Below are 22,186 nucleotides of genomic sequence, written 5' to 3' on the forward strand. Positions count from 1 at the left end.
CTCTCTCTCATCTCTCTCTCTCTCTCTCTCTCATCTCGCACTCTCTCTCTACTCTCTCTTCTCTACTGTCTCACTCTCTCTCTCTCTCACATCTCTTCCTCTCTCGCAACTCATCTTTCTCTGTTGTCTCTTCTCTGTCACTGTCTGTCTGTCTCTCTTCTCTCTCTCTCTACTTCTCCTCTCACTCTCTCTCCTCTCTCTCTCCTCTCTCTCATGCTCTTCTCTCTCTCTCGCTCTCTTTTCTTCTGCTCTGTCTCTCACATTCTCTTGTCATCTCATTCTCTCTTGCTCTTCTCTTTCGCTCTCATCTCTCTGTCTTTTCTCTCTCTATCTCTTTCTTTCTCTCTCTCTGTCTTTATCTCTCTGATCGCTGAGTCACTCTGCATCAGTTTTCTCAGTAGCACAGTCACAGCTCAGACAACAGTACTGATCAGTTCTGTATATACAGTAGTCTATGTAAGGAAGGGCTGTGATAGTGCTGCTTTGGGAGCTGAGATGGAATGCCTCCCTCCCCTCCTCCACCAACACCCCCCTTCATCCCTCCATCCCTCTACCTTCTCTACTGATCCTCCTCTCCACTGCTGTTTTTTGTGCGTCACCCACCAAGGCCATCTCATCTCAGCCCCATGCTAGCTGCACCTTGTCTGTGAACATCTGATTGCTCAGTCGGCTGGAACCACCCCGCTTACACTGCACCCACACACCCCTCCTCCCCACTAGCCGTGTCACTTCCCCCATGTCACTTCCTTTCCACAGGCTGGCCTCAGAACTGTCACCTGTCACCGCTGGCTTGTATCACTATTGTATGTTATTTTGGAGGATAATCCATTTGTTGTTGCTTTGAGGACAAAGCCGAGATGAAAGATTGTTCCTGCATCAATCTTTCCAAGTCCTAAGCTCTTCTGCCACTGAAAGAGATTATATATGTGGTCCGTACTTTGAGGTTACAATGTAGCTATAGCTTTATTATGTACATCACCTGCTAGCAGCTGTATGTGGTATATTTTCTTTCCAGAATGTTATTTCTGAATAAAGTATTTTTTAGGTTTGTGATAATATTACTAATGTACTAAGATGTTGGTCTCATCTAGTTATAGCCAGAGATAGTTTTCAGTTACCATTTCATGGAAAAATAATGTAACATGACGCTCTGAATACCCTCATGACCCCTCCCACTCCCACTTGTGTTGCTGTGGGCTACAGCCAACCAATCAGCATGCTCATTCACTTACTCCCTTCACAGGAGTAACCCACAGCATGGTGTTACAGAGCTCTAGAGATATCACCTGTCTGTTGCTTTCTCTCTCTCTCTCTCTCTCTCTCTCTCTCTCTCTCTCTCTCTCTCTCTCTCTCTCTCTCTCTCTTTCTCTTCACTCTCTCTTTTTCTCTCACTCTCTCTCTCTTCACTCTCTCTTTCTCTCTCTTCACTCACTCTCTCTTTCTCTCTCTCTTCACTCTCTTTCTCTCTCTCTCTCTCTCTCTCTCTCTCTCTTTCTCTCTCTCTATCTCTCTCTCTTCACTCTCTCTTTCTCTCTCTCTCTCTCTCTCTCTCATCACTCTCTTTCTCTCTCTCTCTTTCTCTCTCTGTCTTCTCTCCGTAACCACACACTTCTTTCCATTTCACCACTTTCAATGAACTCTGTGCTTTGTCATCACAAATGCATCAGTTATCTGGTTGCGTATTTCACATTCCGTGTGTGTGTATGTCTGTTGTGTGAATGTGTGTGTGCAGGTGTATGTGGGTGGTGCATGCATGTGTGTGTACGTGCATATATTACACTGTGTTGTATATTTCACTCATAGCTGAAGGAAAGTTGTATTTACTGCAATAGCTTGGTAACCCTGTTCCTCTCTCCTTCAGGGATGAGGGAGCACCCTCTCATCTCCACCACTGATCTTGCTAACCACATCGAGCGACTCAAGGCCAACGACGGACTCCGCTTCTCACAGGAGTATGAGGTAACTACTCCTGCTCTGCTTTGCCCTGCTGACTACCACTGGCTGTCTACAACCCAGTTCCTTAATCTATAGTCTCTATAGCCTCTAAATATATTGTCTCTTTAGTATCTAGATATATAGTCTCTAGATCTATAGTCTCTAGGTATATAGTCTTTATAGTATCTAGATCTATAGTCTCTAGATCTATAGTCTGTCTTTATAGTATCTAGATCTATAGTCCCTAGATCTATAGTATCTAGATAAATAGTCTTTATAGAATCTTGTTCTATAGTCTCTATATCTATAGTCTATAGCCTCTAGATTTATATAGTCTCTATATCTATAGTCTATACCCTCTACATCTATAGTCTCTATAGCAACTAGATCTATATTCTCTCAAACTGTAGTCTCTATAGTATCTAGATCTATAGTCTCTATAATATCTAGATCTACATTGAGTGCACAAAATATTAAGAACACCTTCCTAATATTGAGTTGCAGCAGCACTGCAGTTCCTGACACAAACCGGTGCACCTGGCACCTACAACCATACCCCGTTCAAAGGCACTTCAATATTTTGTCTTGCCCATTCACCCTCTGAATGGCAAACACACCATCCATGTCTCAATATATCTCAAGGCTTTCAAATCCTTCTTTAACCTGTCTCCTCCCCTTCATCTACACTGATTGAAGTGGATTTAACCAGTTACATCAATAAGGGATCATATCTTTCAGCTGGATTCAGCTGGTCAGTCTACGTCATGGAAAGATCATGGGTGCACGTTTTAGTTTTTGCCCTAGTACTACACAGCTGATTCAAATAATCAAGTAAATCAAGTAATCAGCAATCTTTTATCATTTGAATCAGCTGTGTGGTGTTTGGGCAAAAACCAAATTGTGTACCCCTTGGGGTCCCAAGGTCAGAGTTTGGGATGCACTGCTCTATAGTCTCTAGATCTATAGTGTCTATAGTCTCTAGATCTACAGTGTATATAGTCTCTCTCAACAGACTTTAGATATAAGGGAATACCTAGTCAGTACAACTGAATGCATTCAACTGAAATGTGTCTTTTGCATTTAACCCAACACCTCTGAATCAGAGCTGCCTTAATCAATATCCACGTCTTCAGCGCACGGGGACAGTTTGTTAACTGCCTTGCTCAGGGGCAGAACGAAATATTTTTACATTGTCAGCTCGGGGATTCGATCCAGCAACCTTTCGGTGACTGGCCCAACACTCCTACCCGCCAGGCTACCTGCCGCCCTATATATGATATACCAATGTTCCCTCATCTACCTCTTGAACATACCAGCTTCTGAACATGGCGAGTGTAAAGAATGATTGAGTAAACATTGGGGGTTGATGGTCCAGGGAGTTTGTAATAGGCCAACCATTCCTCACCCCACCTTGACTTAAAAAAACACTATTATGAGTCCAGGTAATTCTGCATAATGATTTTGTTTCTGCATCCAGCTGCACTTTGCTACTTGTACATTTCTCTCTGTGTAAGTTCAGGGCTGCTTTAGAACCATGCTGCTAAGTATGCATGAATTCTATCCCTCTCTCTGTTTCCCCCCTCCCTTCCAATAATATTATTCCAGTGCATTTACCTACAGTAAAAGCCAGTGAGGGATTATGCCTTGTTGTCCTACAAAGGAAGGTGATTTGCATTTAAAGTGGTGAATTTCCAGCCGGATAAAGCAGGACAGATGGGAGCACTGTTTACCGAAGAGGGAGTGTATATTAATTATAAAACAGCAGCTAGGGCTGCATCCCAAATGACACCCTATTCCCTATGGGCCCTGGACAAAAGTAGTGCACTATAAAGGGAATAGGGTGCCATTTGGGACGCTTCCTAGACCCTAGATAAACTTTTCTGTGTTTACCTGTTTCCAGTCAGTGTGTTATTCAGTATAGTAATGTGTTGGGAGTGAAACAGTACAGCTGTCATGTTAGCTTATTCTCCACTCAGAGAGTGACGAAAGCGTTGAGACAGGAACAAGGTGAAATTGTCTGATGAAGTGGGTGGAAGCAGGGTTCAAACTTCACACTAACTATTAGATACACACACACACTACACACACACGCGCACACACACACTACAGACTACCTCAGTGCTGTTTATTATGAGAAGATCAAAGAGGATGCAGCTAGATGGAACAGCTTAAATGCATTTTGTTTATCTCGTTGTTCTGACACACAAGCACAACCCCCAAACACACACACACACACACCAATACAACTTACTCAGCCACCCCACCTCTACATGGAGATATTTCCACATAGTGTCAGGGCAGCAGGCCTTGAAATGAAACCATCATAATGGCTCTATTAAAATGAGAGGAGCCTAGCCAGGGATTCAGCCAGCTTGTTAGATCTGACTCTCTGTGTCCCAGAGTGTCCCCTATTCACTAAATAGTGCACTACTTTTGACCAGGGCCCCAAATGTCCCCACTTGTCCAAATTTTCCTTCTTTTATTATCCTTGCGAGGACTTCTGGTCCCCACTCGGATAGTAAAGCCAACAAAAATACACACACACACACACACACACACACACACACACACACACACACACACACACACACACACATTAGTATAAGTACAATCCTAATACAGTCATCACCACTCAAAGTGTAGTAGTCCTCAGGGTGTACTGTGAGTGTCTTTAATTGATTATAAATACTGTTTGACAGTTTTAGTAGTCGGGGTATGTTTAATAGAAGCACAGGCTGTCAACTGTTGTCTTTTAAAGGTGAATAGAGCAATTGGGTGGAAATATGTTAATAACTAATGAAAATTCTGAGTTAAAATGCTCTCTTGTTTGTATGTGCTACATACGCATGCACGCACACACACGCACAAATACACACACACGCATGCAGAAACACACACACACACACACACACTTTACTCATAATTTCCTATGATTAGTGATTCATGATCACTGCCAGCTACTGAGGGGTGAGTGCTGCCTAGAGCCAGGCCAAGATTCTCATTAGGGAATCTTTCATTCTCCCCGCCTGTGCTGTATTCAGACAGGTGAAAACACTGACAGTTGTTAGTTGATTGGCCATGCTGTCCAACTCCAACGTTTCCTCAGCTAGTAGTGGGGACGGATGCCTTCTGCTGACACACAGGAAGGAAGCAACACCATATGTTCCGGGAGCACCGAATTAGCCAGATATGACACATTTAGGATTGGGACTTTGCAAACAATTTTTCTGAGCACTTGGCTGGTAATGTACGCTGAGGAGTGACAACAGGTGTTAATCAGGCTTTTCACCAGAAACGATCCCTTTCTAATGTGCCTCACTAGATTAGGATATCATCGGAAGAAGAATGGGAGGCACTTTTTAAATACCGCCGCGTCGCTGCTGCTTCGCTCAGTTACAGCAAATGATGGGTCTTTTTAACATTTCTTCTGCGTTCCATGTGCCTGTTTTCCCCCGGTGGATTCTCTAGACAGGTCCCATAAATTACAACAAGCACACCACACACACCTGCGCACACACAACAGTGTTTCCCTTGTATGCGTTTAGCAGCTGCGCACCGCTGCTGCAAAATCGTGGCCGCCATTGTAACGTGTGTCGTCGGATGAAGAAGGAGACCAAGGTGCAGCGTGGTAGGCGTTCATGATTTTTAATAAACTGAACACCGCAACAAAATAACAAAGTAGAAAAAACGAAAGCGCACAGTTCTGTCAGACAACAAAACAGCTAAACAGAAAATAACTCCCCACAAAACCAAAACGGAAAATGACAACCTATATATGATCCCCAATCAGAGACAACGATAGACAGCTGCCTCTGATTGGGAACCATACTCAGCCAAAAACACAAAGAAATAGAAAACATAGATTCTCCCACCCGAGTCACACCCTGAACTAACCAAACATAGAGAATAAATAAGGATCTCTAAGGTCAGGGCGTGACAGCCATTGCAATTTTTTTTAAATAATGTAGATGTATAGATGTATGCACGAGGAAGGCTTCATCCACCACCCCACCCCCCCTGCAGGAACCCCCCCCCCCACACACACACACATAAAAAACATCACATCCAGTCTCCCAGGGAGGGAATCAGAGACTTATTGTGGAGATGGCAGGCAGGTGCATCTTTCTCAGGTTGCGTTCCAAATAGTACCCTATCACTATTCAATGCACTACTCTTGGGCCTTGGTCTAAAGTAGTGCACTAAATAGGGAATAGGGTGCCATTTGGGATGCACACTCTGATGTGTGTATGAGAAATACAGCAAACAATGTATTTCAGACACTCTGCCAGACAAACACACACACACACACACACACACAATCACCCAACTACCCTGGAACAGATGGACTGAGGGCTGAGTCACACTGACAGGGTGGGGAGTTTGTGTGTCTGTGTGTTTTTGTGTGTGTGTAAGCGTGTTTGTACTGTGTATATTGTCAGTGCACTGGTGGGTGGTGTGTTTGGGCATGTTTGCGCTGAAATAGCTAATTATGATTTTTTTTATATAGAGCACCAGTCAAAAGTTTAATCATTCAAGGGTTTTTATTTATTTGTACTATTTTATACATTGTAAAATAATAGTGAAGACGTCAAAACTATGAAATAACACATATGGAATCATGTTGTAACCAAAAAAGTGTTAAACAAATAAAAATATATTTTAGATTTTAGATTCTTCAAAGTAGGCTCCCTTTGCCTTGATGACAGCTTTGCACACTCTTGGCATTCTCTCAACCAACTTCACCTGGAATGCTTTTCCAACAGTCTTGAAGGAGTTCCCACATATGCTGAGCACTTGTTGGCTGCTTTTCCTTCACTCTGCGGTCCAACTCATCCCAAACCATCTCAATTGGGTTGAGGACGGTTGATTGTGGAGGCCAGGTCATCTGATGCCGCATTCCATGACTCTCCTTTTTGGTGAAATAGCCCTTGCACAGCCTGGAGGTGTGTTGGGTCATTGTCCGGGTGAAAAGCAAATGATAGTCCCACTAAACGCAAACCAGATGGAATGGCATATCGCTGCAGAATGCTTTGGTAGCCATGCTGGTTAAGTGTGCCTTGAATTCAAATAAAATCAAATCAAATGTTATTTGTCACATGCGCAGTGAAATACTTACTTACAACAATGCAGTTTTAAGAAAATACCTAAAAGAAAGTAAGAGATAAGAATAACAAATGAATAAAGAGCAGCAGTAAATAACAATAGCTATATACAGGGCTATATACAGGGGGGTACAGGTACAGAGTCAATGTGCGGGGGCACCGGTGTTGAGGTAATTGAGGTAATATGTACATGCAGGTAGAGTTATTAAAGTGACTATGCATAGATAATAACAGTGAGCAGCAGCAGCGTTCCATTCTAAATAAATCACAGACAGTGTCACCAGCAAAGCACACCCACACCATCACACCTCCTCCATGCTTCACGGTGGGAACCACACATGCGGATATCATCCGTTCACCTACTCTGCATCTCACAAAGACACGGCGGTTGGAACCAAAAATTTTGACCGATCAGACCCAAGGACAGATTTCCACTGGTCTAATGTCCATTGCTCGTGTTTCTTGGCCCAAGCAAGTCTCTTCTTCTTATTGGTGTCCTTTAGTAGTGGTTTCTTTGCAGCAATTTGACCATGAAGGCCTGATTCATGAAGGCTTGAGTCTCCTCTGAACAGTTGATGTTGAAATGTGTCTGTTACTTGGGTAGCAATTTCTGAGGCTGGTAACTCTAATGAAATTGTCAATGGTGTATTGGAGGCGATAACATGAAACAATTACACACAAAACATGATGGGAAACAGAGGGTTAAATACAAGTAGATTGATTGCGGAAATGAAAACCAGGTGTGTATGGAAACAAAACAAGACAAATGGATATATGAAAAATGGAGCGGTGATGGCCAGAAAGCCGGTGGCGTCGATCGCCGTAGGCCGCCCGAATAAGGAGAGGAGCCGACTTCGGAGGAAGTCGTGACAGTACTCCCCCCTTGACGCGCGGCTCCAGCGGTGCGCCGACACCGGCCTCGAGGATGACCCGGAGGACTAGGCGCAGGGCGATCCGGCCGGCGACGGTGAAACTCCGGCAGCAGTTCAAGATCCAAAACATCTGCAACCGGAACCCAGCACCTCTCCTCTGGCCCGTACTCCTCCCACTCCACTAGGTACTGAAGGCCCCCCACCCGATGCCTCGAATCCAGGATGGAATGAACGATGTACGCCAGGGCCCCCTCGATATCCAAAGGGGGCGGAGGGACCTCCCGCACCTCAGATTCCTGGAGCGGACCAGCTACCACCGGCCTGAGGAGAGAAACATGGAACGAGGGGTTAATACGATAATCAGAGGGAAGCTGTAATCTATAACATACCTCGTTCACCCTCCTCAGGACTTTAAATGGCACCACAAACCGCGGACCCAGCTTCCGGCAGGGCAGGCGGAGGAGCAGGTTACGGGTCGAAAGCCAGACCCAGTCCCCCAGTGCGAACACTGGGGTCTCACTGCGGTGACGGTCCGCGCTGGCTTTCTGGCGACGCGTGGCTCGCTGGAGATGGACACGGGCGGCCTCCCATGTCTCCTCTGCGCGCCTAAACCAGTCGTCCACCGCAGGAGTCTCGGTCTGACCCTGATGCCACGGTGCCAGAACCGGCTGGTACCCCAATACGCACTGAAAGGGGGAGAGGTTAGTGGTGGAGTGGCGAAGCGAGTTCTGTGCCATCTCGGCCTAGGGCTCAAACACTGCCCACTCCCCCGGCCGGTCCTAGCAATAGGACCGCAGAAACCTGCCCACATCCTGGTTGACTCTCTCTACCTGCCCGTTACTCTCGGGGTGAAAACCTGAGGTAAGGCTAATCGAGACCCCCAGACGTTCCATAAACGCCTTCCAAACTCTCGACGTGAACTGGGGACCCCGATCCAACACTATATCCTCAGGCACCCCGTAGTGCCGGAAGACGTGTGTAAACAGGGCCTCCACAGTCTGTAGGGCCGTAGGGAGACCAGGCAGAGGGAGGAGACGACAGGACTTAGAAAAACGATCCACAACGACCAGGATCATGGTATTTCCCTGTGAGGGAGGAAGATCCTTTAGGAAATCCACTGACAGATGTGACCAAGGTCGTTGTGGAACGGGTAAGGGATGTAACTTACCTCTGGGCAGGTGTCTCGGAGCCTGACACTGGGCACACACCGAGTAGGAGGAGACATAAACCCTCACATCCTTAGCCAAAATGGGCCACCAGTACTTCCCAGTCAGACAGCGCTCCGTCCGACCGACCCCCGGATGACCAGAGGAGGGAGACGTGTGGGCCCAATAGATCAACTGGTCACGGACAGCAGACGGAACGTACATACGCCCAACGGTACACTTGAGGGGAGCGGGCTCTGTACGCAACACCTGCTCAATGTACGCATCCAGATCACACACGACCGGCGCCACCAGACAGGAGGCCGGGAGTAATGGAGTCTGATCCATGGGCCGCTCCTCTGTGTCATACAGCCGGCACAGTGTGTCTGCCTTCTTATTCTGGGAACCTGGTCTGTAGGATAGGGTAAACACAAAACGGGTAAAGAACATGGCCCACCTTGCCTGGCGAGGATTCAGTCTCCTCGCTGCCCGGATGTACTCCAGGTTGCGGTGGTCAGTCCAGATGAGAAAAGGGTGTTTAGCCCTCTCAAGCCAATGTCTCCACGCTTTCAACGCTTTAACCACAGCCAACAACTCCCGGTCCCCCACATCATAGTTACGCTCCGCTGGGCTGAGCTTCTTCGAGAAGAAAGCACAGGGGCGGAGTTTTGGTGGCGTGCCTGAGTGCTGTGAGAGCACGGCTCCTATCCCAGCCTCGGACGCGTCCACCTCCACTATGAATGCCAAAGAGGGATCCGGATGGGCCAGCACTGGAGCCGAAGTAAGCAGAGCTCCTAGTTGCCCAAAAGCCTTGTCCTCCTCAGCCGACCACCGCAACCTTACAGGACCCCACTTCAGCAGTGAGGTAATGGGTGCAGCAACCTGGCCAAAACGCTGGATAAATCTCCGGTAGTAATTGGCAAACCCTAAAAATCGCTGCACCTCCTTTACCGTGGTGGGAGTCGGCCAATTACGCACGGCTGCAATGCGGTCACTCTCCATCTCCACCCCTGATGTGGAAATGCGATACCCTAGGAAGGAGACGGCCTGCTGAAAGAACAGGCATTTCTCAGCCTTAACGTACAGGTCATGCGCACCAAGGACACATGCTCGGCGCGTGTAGCGGAGTAAATCAGAATGTCATCGATATACACCACTACACCCTGCCCGTGCAGGTCCCTGAAAATCTAATCTACAAAGGATTGGAAAACTGATGGAGCATTCATCAACCCGTACGGCATGACGAGGTACTCATAATGCCCTGTGGTGGTACTGAATGCTGTCTTCCACTCGTCTCCCTCCCGGATACGCACCAGGTTATACGCACTCCTGAGATCCAGTTTCGTGAAGAAGCGCGCCCAATGCATTGGCTCAATCGCCATGGCGATAAGAGGTAGCGGGTAACTGTACCTCACCGTGATTTGATTGAGACTTCTATAGTCAATGCACGGCGTAAACCTCCATCCTTCTTTTTCACAAAAAAGAAACTCGAGGAGGCGGGTGAAGTAGAGGGCCGAATGTACCCCTGACGCAGGGATTCAGAGACATATGTATCCATAGCCACCGTCTCCGCTTGCGACAGGGGATACACGTGACTCCTGGGAAGCGTAGCGTCTGCCAGGAGATTTATCGCACAATCCCCCCGTCGATGAGGTGGTAATTGAGTCGCCTTCTTTTTACAGAAGGCGAGAGCCAAATCGGCATATTCTGGGGGGATGTGCACGGTGGCGACCTGGTCTGGACTTTCCACCGTGGTAGCACCAACGGAAACCCCTACACACCTCCCTGAGCACTCTCGCGACCACCCCGTGAGAGCCCTCTGTTGCCAGGAAATAGTGGGGTTATGCAGAGTCAACCAAGGAAGGCCTAGTACCACAGGAAACACAGGAGAGTCAATGAGAAAGAGACTGATTCTCTATGCTGGGAATGTGGGGAAAACTCAGGGAAACAAACAGGCACAAACAGTTGATCAACAGAGGACTCTGGATGAGTGTGGTGCGAACTCACCTGGGGTGACGCCAGAGTGCCCTGCCTGTTGCCTCGACTCCCAGAGGAACCAACACGGCACCGACCGGCAGTGTGTCCTCTGCGGCCACAGATGGCGCACGTGATGGCTCCTCCTCCAGTCTCCCTATGAGCAGCCCCTCCTAACTCCATGGGCACCGGAGCAGGGGTGCTGGACCATGGAACCGACAGAGCCCCATCTGGACATCCGCGGATGGACAAATCCACCAGTTGGTTAAAGGAAATGGTGGCATCCCAGCAGGCCAGCTCACGTCGGACATCCTCTCGTAGGCTGCATCGATAATGGTCGATGAGGGTCCTGGCGTTCCAGCCTGCTCCGGCGGCCAAGGTACGGAATTCCAGGGCGATGTCCTGGGCGCTCCTCGTCCCCTGTCTCAAACGGAAGAGCCTCTCCCCCGCCGCTCTGCCCTCAGGAGGATGGTCGAAAGACGGTCCTGAAGCAACGGGTGAACTCCTCAAAGTGGTCTGGCGCCGTGTCTCCTCTCCACACGGCGTTTTCCCATTCCAGCACTCTTCCTGTGAGGCAGGAGACGAGGGCGGCCACTCTCTCCCCTCCTGAGGGAGCTGGGTGCACAGTGGCCAGGTAGAGGTCCAGTTGTAACAAGAATCCCTGGCACTGTGCTGCCGTTCCATCATACTCCCTGGGAAGGGAGAGACGTATCCCACTGGAATTCTCTCCGGATGGAGCGGGTGGAGACAACCCCGGTTGTGCTGGTCGAGGCACTGGAGAGACTTCCTGTCTCTCCCAGCGGTCCATGGTCTGGACAACGCGATCCATCATGGCACCAAGATGATGTAACATGGCCGAATGTTCCTGGACGCGCTCCTCGACTCCTCTAACCGGGGTACCTGCTCCTGCTGACTCCATTGAAGGTGTGTAATTCTGTCAGGATGGTGTATTGGAGGCGAAGTCAGGTGCAGGAGAGCAGATATTAATGAACAGACGCACTTTTATTATAGTTCCAAAAACAAGAGCTCTACATAAATCAAACGCGCTCAAAAAACAGAACATAAAAGTAAAGCGCGTAAACTAACACCACATAACAAGAAACAATTACACCCAAAACATGATGGGAAACAGAGGGTTAAATACAAGTAGATTGATTGGGGAAATGAAAACCAGGTGTGTATGGAAACAAAACAAGACAAATGGATATATGAAAAATGGAGCCGTGATGGCTAGAAAGCCGGTGACGTCGATCGCCGAATGCCGCCTGAACAAAGGAGAGGAGCCGACTTCGGCGGAAGTCGTGACAGAAATTTTTAGATTGACTTACTTTCGTGTCTTAAAGTAATGATGGACTGTCATTTCTCTTTTACGTATTTTAGCTGTTCTTACGATAATAAGGTTTTGGTATTTTACCAAATAGGGCTATTGTCTGTAAACCACCCCTACCTTGTCACAACACAGCTGATTGGCTCAAAAGCATTAAGAAGGAAAGAATTACACAAATAACTTTTAACAAGGCAACCTGTTAATTGAAATGCATTCCAGGTGGCTACCTCATGAAGCTGGTTGAGAGAATGCCAAGAGTGTGCAAAGCTGTCATCAAGGCAAAAGGGTGGCTACTTTGAAGAATCTAAAATATACAATATATTTTGATTTGTTTAACACTTTTTGGGTTACTACGTGATTCCATATGTGTTATTTCAAAGTTTTGATGTCTTCACTATTATTATACAATGTAGAAAATAGTACAAATAAAGAAAAACCCTTGAATGAGTAGGTGTGTCCAAACTTTTGACTGGTGCTGTATATATTTGGTATTTTATTAGGATCCCATTAGCTGTTGAAAAGCATCACTACTCTTCCTGGGGTCCACAGAATAGTACACCTTTCGACCTGACCAACTGCTAACTGAAGCAGTAACTCAGAATATTTTAATATATGTTAAGCTTTACAAAAAAAGCTATATACATAGTGTATTGCCACAAATGGCACCCTATTCCTTATATAGTGCACTACTTTTTGACCAGGGCCTATATTGCACTGTATCGAGTAATAGAAGACATTTGGGACTTCACCACAGTCAGTTACTGTATGAAGTGTATTGACAGGATTTGATATCAGCTGAAATACAGGAGCTGTTCTAGAAGCATCACACACACACACACACACACACACCAGACAGACAGACAAGACAGACAGACAGACAGACAGACAGACAGACAGACAGACAGACAGACAGACAGACAGACAGACAGACAGACAGACAGACAGACAGACAGACAGACAGACAGACAGACAGACAGACAGACAGACAGACAGACAGACAGACAGACAGACACAGCTAGTAAAAAAACAAGGCTGAGGGCTCTTCAAATGTGTCAGAATGCAAAGTCAATTTTCCTTGCCTATGTAAATTCAGCTGCCTGCGCCAAATGTTAGCATGGTATTCTGCCTCACAGAGGTACACATGGTGGCAGCCCTCTGGCTTTTGTCTTTCTGTCTGACTGTTCTGTGGGTACCTGTTTTGTTTCTGGGAGAAATGGAAATGCGGCAGTGTCGGCGATAGAGTGTGATTGCATTGACATGCACAGTAACTGATATTCACGTCAGCGGGGTGCATTAGCAGTAATGTGTGTGATTTGTCAGAGTGACGCAGTGAAGGCTTTACCTAACAGGCTGTTAAATAAGATGTGCGCTCAACTCTCTCACCATTGTCATTGTTATCAGCAAGCAGACTGGGGCCCACATGCCTTCCCAGCTAGTCAGTCAACCAGTCAGCCAGTCAGTCAGCCAGTCAGTCAGTCAGTCAGTCAGTCAGGAGGAAGCCACACAGAATGTACAGCCTTTTTTCGGTTTGTGTGTTGTGAGAGAGAAAGAGGGTGTGAGAGAGAGAGGCAGAGAGAAAGAGGGAAGAGAGGGGGGGGGGCATGAGAGGAGAGAGGGCAATACAGTGAATGGGTCGGGAAGAGAAGAGAAAGAGAGAGCAAGACAGAGACAGAGACAGGTGAGACAGTGAAGGGTTGGGAAGAGAGAGCGAGAGAGAGAGAGGCTAGACAGTGAAGGGTCGGGGAGAGAGAGAGGCGAGAGAGAGAGGCAGACATGCAAGGGCAGAGAGAGAGAGAGCTAGACAGTGAATGGGTTGGGGAGAGAGAGAGAGGCTAGACAGTGAAGGGGTCAGGGAGAGAGAGAGAGAGACTAGACAGTGAAGGGGTCAGGGAGAGAGAGAGAGAAGAGGCTAGACAGTGAAGGGGTCAGCGAGAGAGAGAGGCTAGACAGTGAAGGGGTCAGGGAGAGAGAGAGAGCTAGACAGTGAAGGGGTCAGGGAAGAAGAGAGGCTAGACAGTGAAGGGGTCAGGGAGAGACAGTGAGAGTAGGAGAGAGGAGAGAGAGAGAGAGAGGAGAGGGAGAAGAGAGGAGAGAGAGAGAAGAGAAGAGAAGAGAGGGAGAGAGAGAGAGAGAGAAGAGAGAGAGAGAGAGAGAGAGAGAGAGAGAGAGAGAGGCTAGACAGTGAAGTGGTCAGGGAGAGAGAGAGAGAGAGAGGCTAGACAGTGAAGTGGTCAGGGAGAGAGAGAGAGAGGCTAGACAGTGAAGTGGTCAGGGAGAGAGTATGTGTTTGTTTTTCAGATGATGTGAGATCAGTACTCAGAACTAAAATGTCAAGAATGAATAAGAATCTAGTTGGCCATTATTTAGTTGGACCAGAGCAGAGCCTTTGTCCAGTGCCAGGGATAAATAGAGGGCTCAGATGAATCATCAGCCTGCATTGCGTAGCTAGCCCATGCCCTGCCTGCCATATGTTCCGCTCTCTCCCTCACTGTGTCACATACTGTAGTATAGTCTACTTCTATATACTGTATGACTTCATTTTTTCACCATGAAACATTGTTTAAATATCATCCAATAGTTTCTGGACAGCCTCCTCCATTTTCTTCTTCCTTATTTGATGATAAGCTAACATCTGATTTACTAGCTTGTATAGTAGATATTTCCTATTTCCTCTCATCCAGCAGAAGCCTACATACAGAACACTCTCTTCCCCCCCACTTACCTGCTGGAGGTGGATATGAAGCTGCAACATTGTGTGTGTAGGTGTGGGGTCCAGCTACATTGTTCTATTTCATTCTGTAGGTTCCGCCCTCTCTGTGTCTAGGGGGTTGGAGATCACGACCTCAGGCTGGGTATATTCAGGAATGCTGACACTGAGGTTGTGTTTCGGCTCTGTTCACCGCTGTGATTCCTTGATTTCATCAGCACAGCTGTCCTTGGCCATTAGGTGGCCCAGAGGTGGCAGAGCCACGGCCGAGAGGTGATTTTAGGACTGTACAAACAGCCTGGGGTGAAGCTAGATTTATGTAAGATCATAGAGGGCTTCTTTTATTACAAAACGGACATTGAAAAAGATGGGGAATGAGTTCTGGTGACTCCAAAAATATTACAGGGAAGATGACAATCCCTCTCTCTCGCTCTCTCTCACTCTCTCTCTATCTGTCCTTCCCCCTCTCCTCTGCCCTCCCTCCCTCCCTCCCTCCCTCCCTCCCTCCCTCCCTTCCTTCCTCTCCTTCTCTCCTTCCAACTCTCCCTCCATCAGTCTGTAGACCCAGGCCAGCAGTTCACATGGGAACACTCTAACCTGGAGGTGAACAAGCCAAAGAACCGATATGCAAACGTCATCGCCTACGACCACTCCAGGGTCATCCTCACCTCTGTCGACGGTATGTTTGGTTGATTTGTTGTGGTTGTTGTTGTGATGTGTTTTGGAGGTTTATTTGGCTTTTTAAGGCTGGATGTGGGGAGGTAATGTGTTATTAAGTGAGCATATCTCAGTAAAGTATTTTATTGGGGTGTTTTGAGGTTATGTTTTGCTTTTTAAGGAGGGGAGGTCACAAAGAGGTGGGAGGGATTGTAATGTTTTTGCTAAGTGAGGCTGTCTTAATAAAGAGAATCCAAAGTCAAGTCTGTAGACAGTAATCTCCCACCCACTGCAAAGTCACAACAACAACAGTACACCCAATCCCCAGGTGTGACAGTGCCTCTCCATCACTCACTGTCTGTCTGTCTCTGTTTGGAGTCAGTTAGTGATGTAAATGATAATGCATCCTGATGGTTGTGAATGGCTCTGTCTCTCTCCTCTCTGTGTTGTCCTGTGTGGGCCTGTCTCATGCTGTGAAGGGGGTGTTGATACCCTGCCAGCCTGCTAGGCTGCATCCCAAATGGCAGCTTATCCCCTATATAGTGCATCACCATATGGGCCCTGGTCTACAGTAATGTACTATATAGGGTATATGGTGCCATATAGGAAGAAGGAATGGAGTGCCAATGCCTATGGGCCCTGGTCAAAAGAAGTGCACTATACAGTGAATAGGGTGCCATTTGGGATGTTGCCCTAATGTTTCCTAACACTGTGTTCCTTCACTGTGCTACAGGAGTGCCAGGTAGTGACTACATCAACGCTAACTACATAGACAGCTACAGGAAGCAGAACGCCTGCATCGCTACACAGGGCCCGCTTCCTGAAACCCTGAGTGACTTCTGGAGGATGGTGTGGGAGCAGAGGACCAACACTATCGTCATGATGACCAGACTGGAGGAGAAGTCACGGGTGAATATAGACACACACTACAATGTCAGCACACTCACAACCATGTGCATGCACACATTCTGTGCTGAACACACACCATACACACAACATTGTCTCAGGACACACACACACAACCCGACCGTTGATTCACCCTGCACTCACAGAGTGTAACAGTTCCAGTAGTCTCACCTTGGTCTCTAATGGACAGGAGGTGTGAGGGTCGGCGGTAAGGTGTAAAACCCTAATCGAGGAGTTTGAATAGACTCAGTAAATAAATCACATGGTGACTGCAAGATGACAGCTTAGAGAGAGGGAAGTGTGTAGGTGTAAAGGGTGCCACACACACACACACACACACACACACACACACACACACACACACACACACACACACACACACACAACACACACACACACACACACACACACACACACACACACACACACACACACTTAACTGTGGAACTAAAGGGCATCCCATAGTGGCACACCTTTATAAGCACAGACAAAGTTCATCATGTTCCTGCCAAACTTAATATCACACGTCTCTTTAGACCCATGAGGGGTCAACTCATCATTAAATGACCTTTCACCTTCGAACCTTTGCCCCTGTTATTTATCACCAGCACAGCATGGTGTCACTTCTGGCAACATCCCAGCACCACCTCTTTGTCATCTAACCTCTATCAACCTCAGCTATCATTCTGACTAGAGGACCTGAAAAATCTACGGACAGTCACAGGAAGTCATGTGACTGTCCGTAGCAGCTGACATGGGGGACGCAGTGACACCCCCGCCCCCCCCTCCAGAGTGACCACCTGTCCACTCCACTCCATTCTGTTCTGTTTCATTAAGCGACCAGAGCACAGGAGCCTGTAGTAATGTCAGGGACCGCAGTCATTTCCAACTGCCTCTTAGCTAGTCTGGGTTAAAGTGGTGGAATGCACCTGTAGGCTAAACAGATAAAACATCACCAAACAGGAATTGTATTATCTGTCTACATGGTCTGTGTTAGTAGGAAATGCACCAGACGCCTACTTTTCACAGCAGATTTTGGTTTGTGGCTGCCCTGTGCTCAGTCAGATAGGTCACTTAGCTCTTGGCTCTTGGTTGTGTTTGGGAAGTCCAGTGAAATGATGTGTCCAGGTGGTAATCCTGCTGTCCACCAGAATGTCCAATCACAATGCCCTCTCACAATGCCCCGATCAATGGCCCTGAAGCACCAGGCTGCTGTCCAGTCAGAATGCCCTGACTAATGTCCCTGGAGCACCAGCCTGCTGTCCAATCAGAATGTGCTAACTAATGGCCCTTTGGGGTGGAGGTCTGGAGGAGATAAATAAAGGTTAAATAAAATAAATAAATAAAAGAAGAGAGGCACAAGTCACGCTCTGAGCTCCAGGGTTCTCCAGGGCTTAGGCCAGTTCCAATGTTACCACAGCCCCCCCTGGACAGGACTGTGTAGCGGAAGCACCCCATCTGCCTGGCCCATGCCAGCTAGGGTCTCTGGGCCTGTAGTCCCATAGAGCTGGGCCCCTAAACTTCAGCTGGCTGTCTCTCCTCTCTCCCCCCAGGACATGAAGGATAGCACAGTGGAGCGGAAGCAAGCTGTCATCCTTCACTCAGTCTAAATCCTTGTCCCATGTCCTCCCTCTCACAGCCCTTAGTTCCTGACTGTCCCATTACCCTAACACAAGCCTCTTCAGCCTCAGTCCCTGTCTCATTCTGCTTCCCTCATTCCAGTGCTCCTACACTAAGTCCAATATCTTCATTGTCCTGTGTCTGTGTGTTTGTGTGTGTAACAGGTGAAGTGTGACCAGTACTGGCCCAGTAGGGGTACAGAGACCTATGGGATGATCCAGGTGACCATGTTGGACACTGTGGAGCTGGCTACCTACAGCGTACGCACCTTCGCCCTCTATAAGGTAAGGAATAGCATGTACTGTATCCCTAAAATGACCAGCTCTTGACCAGCTGGAGGGCAATGATTCCGGAATGTGTTCTTGAGCCATTATCAAATCTCATGCTAGCTAACATGTTGTAAATATGAATGTCTGTCAGAGAGACTACCCAGAATATAGCCACCAGTGTGTGTCTGTGGTGTTTTGATAGTTTTCTTTCCCCCTGCTCTACCAGAATGGCTCCAGTGAGAAGAGAGAGGTTCGTCAGTTCCAGTTCATGGCCTGGCCGGACCATGGAGTGCCTGAGTACCCCACCCCCACCCTGGCATTCCTCCGCAGGGTCAAGGCCTGCAACCCCACAGATGCAGGACCCATGGTGGTCCACTGCAGGTAAACCCCATCTCAGACCTGCTTCAGAGATATGTTTGACCTGATGATGACCTACGTATTGAAACAAACCATATGGGAGAATAGATTTCAGTGTTTGGGGTGTTTTTTAGTTTTTTTTTGCTGAACATATTATTTCATCTCCAGTACCTGCTCAGAAACATAGGTTGACATTTATATTTATTTTATTTACCTTTATTTCAACAGGGAAGTCATATTGAGACTAAAGTTTATTTTACAAATGAGCCCTGCACAATAGAAAACAAGCACATACAACAACTGTACATATTTTGATGTACTGGAGGCAGCACTGCTGAGTAGCTGGCACAGCCACAAAGTCATCAAATCTGATTTTAAACCTAACCCTAACCTAATTTTGGCCCTGCCTCCAGGACAAGATTCATCCCAATAAACATCAACCTTCCTCAGAAACATTGAATGTGCGCATGTAATCTCTTCCAATGCCAGATTTGTGAGTTTTTCAGTGTAGTTACAGTCGTTTCTGTGCAAGGCTCTACAGTTACAGTTACCTGTCTCTCCCCACAGTGCTGGTGTAGGTCGGACCGGTTGCTTCATCGTGATTGAGGCCATGCTGGAGCGTATGAAGCATGAGAAGTCAGTGGATATCTACGGTCATGTGACGTGTATGAGAGCTCAGCGGAACTACATGGTGCAGACGGAGGACCAGTACGTCTTTATCCACGAGGCCCTGCTAGAGGCTGCCACCTGCGGTAACACAGAGGTCCCTGCACGCAACCTGTACGCGCACATCCAGAAACTCACCCAGGTCACGCCCGGAGACACGGTCACTGCCATGGAGCTAGAGTTTAAGGTAGGTAGTAGCTGTCCTCCTGAACATAACAGTACAGTTCAGTTCTATGTTATAAACCTAGCTAGAAAAGTGTTGGACTGTTCGCAACTTTTAGTACTAACAAGGGACTTGTGATTCCATTTGGACTCGCTCAGGCTTGGACTTGCTAGGGAGCTGGGATTCAACTTAGACTCGCTCAGGCTTGGACTTGCTAGGGAGCTGGGATTCAACTTAGACATCTCACTTGGACTTGCTAGGGAGCTGATTCAACTTAGACTCGCTCAGGCTTGGACTTGCTAGGGAGCTGGGATTCAACTTAGAATCGCTCAGGCTTGGACTTGCTAGGGAGCTGGGATTCAACTTAGACTCGCTCAGGCTTGGACTTGCTAGGAGCTGGATTCAACTTAGACTCGCTCAGGCTTGGACTTGCTAGGAGCTGAAGGATCAACTTAGACTCGCTCAGGCTTGGACTTGCTAGGGAGCTGGGATTCAACTTAGACTCGCTCAGGCTTGGACTTGCTAGGGAGCTGGGATTCAACTTAGACTTGAGGTTAAGTGACTTGACTGGTACAGTTACTAATTGGAGCATTTAGTTAGAAGCAGTAGAACAGTTGTTGTTGTTGTTGGTGGTGTCTCAGTCTGTACGATGCAGTGGGAGCAGGAAGTTAATGTTTCAGTGTGTTTGGGAGCATTTTCATCCTCACACTGTAACTCTGAAATGAATAGAATCTCCTAGGAGGGGCGTTCTTTTTCAGTGTTTCAGAGGCTTATCTTCTGGACTGGAGATGAGAGACTGAACTAGAGGGGGCCGTGGGAGGGAGAGTGAGACAGAGAGAAAGAGAGTGATCTAGTGAGGGAGGAGTGTTGAGACAGGCTGATCGTCTGACAGTCTGTAGATAAAGCCTCAATGGGTTGGAGAGCTGATGCATCCTGGGATTGGGCCTACACCACTGGGCTCCAGCGACTCTATTGGACCCCATCACATACTCACTATCTGCGTCCCAAATGGCACCCTGTTCCCTATATAGTGCACTACTTTTGACCAGGACCCATCGGGCCTGGTCAAAAGTAGTACACTGTGTAGGGATTACAATGCGATTTGGGACGCCGCCACTCACAGCCTCCCGCCATAGGAAAACAAAACAGCTCTAACCAGCCTCCTCCTCGGAGACACGCCACCACAACCCAAATGATGTGGGTCAAACTTGTTCAGCAAGCAGGATGATTGTAAGTCCGTAGCAAGTATAATTAGGTGTTGATGCTTCACTCCACTGGTAGTTCTGAAACTGACACTTTGCTTTCTTGCTACTGACAGAGTATAATATTAGGACACCACCAGCAGTGCCAGTAAAAATAAACTCACCCTCCCCCTCTCATTTGGGAGAAGATGGTTTTTCAGTTTTCAAAGTCTTGTTTGGTTTTAGTTTGTTATTTCGTCGCAGTGGCATGGATACAGTCAGCTTGTGTATCTATCTTCACAGCCGTCCCGAATGTTGTGTGGGAGTGTTTTTTGACTCTCTGACGTCTCCGTTCGTGGCTGTGGCTGTGGCTGTGGCTGTGGCTGTGGCTGTGGCTGTGGCTGTGGCTGTGGCTGTGGCTGTGGCTGTGCTGTGGACACTAGTTTTTATGGAGAGAGAGAGGTGTTGTCTGCGTCAGCAGGTTGTTCTTTCAAGCTGTAGAACAAAGGGGCTCAGCTCAAAGCTCATCATTTTCATGCATCAATAAGAGTGTTAGCCCCTAACCCCGTGCCCTCCGACATTCCTGCTCACACACAGCAATGCTAGGCTGGCTGGGATCCCCAGCTTTAGCACTTTGAAGAGACAGGGGCTAGATAGAAGGGAAGGAAGGTGGGCGTCAGGAAAAGCTGTGGCAACAGTCATCTTCAGGTTAGAGGCATAGAAATATAATTACTAGAATGGGAAAAAGACTCGCACTTTCATGGGTGCAGTCAATTTTAGTATTTATATTTCTATGGTTATGGGTTGGTGTTTCTCTACAATAGCACACAGTTCTTTAATCTGATCCAAGATTGTATCTTTAATCTGTCCATTCCTCTTCCCTTCCTTCTCCAGAAACTGGCCAACTCCAAAGCACATACCTCAAGATTCATCAGTGCCAACCTGCCCTGTAACAAGTTCAAGAACCGGCTGGTGAACATCATGCCTTTTGAGTCCACTCGCGTGAGTCTGCAGCCTATCAGAGGAGTGGAGGGCTCCGACTACATCAATGCCAGCTTCATCGACGGATACAGGTAAGATAGAGGGGGATGAGGAGAGAAGGAGCGATGAGAGGAGAGGAGGGGAGGGGAGTGGAGGGGAGAAGAGGATAGGGAGAGAAGAAAGGAAAGGAGAGCGGGGAGGAAAAGAGGAGGGGAGAGCAGAGGAGGAGGGGAGGGGTCGAGGTTGAGGGGAAGAGAGGAGATGGGAGGAGGTAGAGGGGAGGAGGTAGGGGAGGAGAGAAGAGGGGAGGAGAGAAGAGGATTT

At 47.7% G+C, this 22,186-nt stretch overlaps 1 protein-coding gene across 1 annotated transcript in view; it reads left to right on the top strand.

Annotated features, from left to right (window-relative positions):
* LOC111975557 (receptor-type tyrosine-protein phosphatase F-like) overlaps nucleotides 1–22,186 on the top strand; it is a 172,065-nt gene that overhangs the window by 135,789 nt on the left and 14,090 nt on the right. Inside the window, 7 exon segments of the mRNA XM_070447653.1 lie at nucleotides 1,862–1,959; nucleotides 15,618–15,741; nucleotides 16,453–16,628; nucleotides 18,410–18,529; nucleotides 18,741–18,895; nucleotides 19,439–19,724; nucleotides 21,776–21,954. Of these exon segments, the coding sequence (XP_070303754.1) occupies nucleotides 1,862–1,959; nucleotides 15,618–15,741; nucleotides 16,453–16,628; nucleotides 18,410–18,529; nucleotides 18,741–18,895; nucleotides 19,439–19,724; nucleotides 21,776–21,954 (1,138 nt within the window).

Source organism: Salvelinus sp. IW2-2015, linkage group LG16 (assembly GCF_002910315.2).
Source record: "Salvelinus sp. IW2-2015 linkage group LG16, ASM291031v2, whole genome shotgun sequence".
Classification (NCBI taxonomy): Eukaryota; Metazoa; Chordata; class Actinopteri; order Salmoniformes; family Salmonidae; genus Salvelinus; species Salvelinus sp. IW2-2015.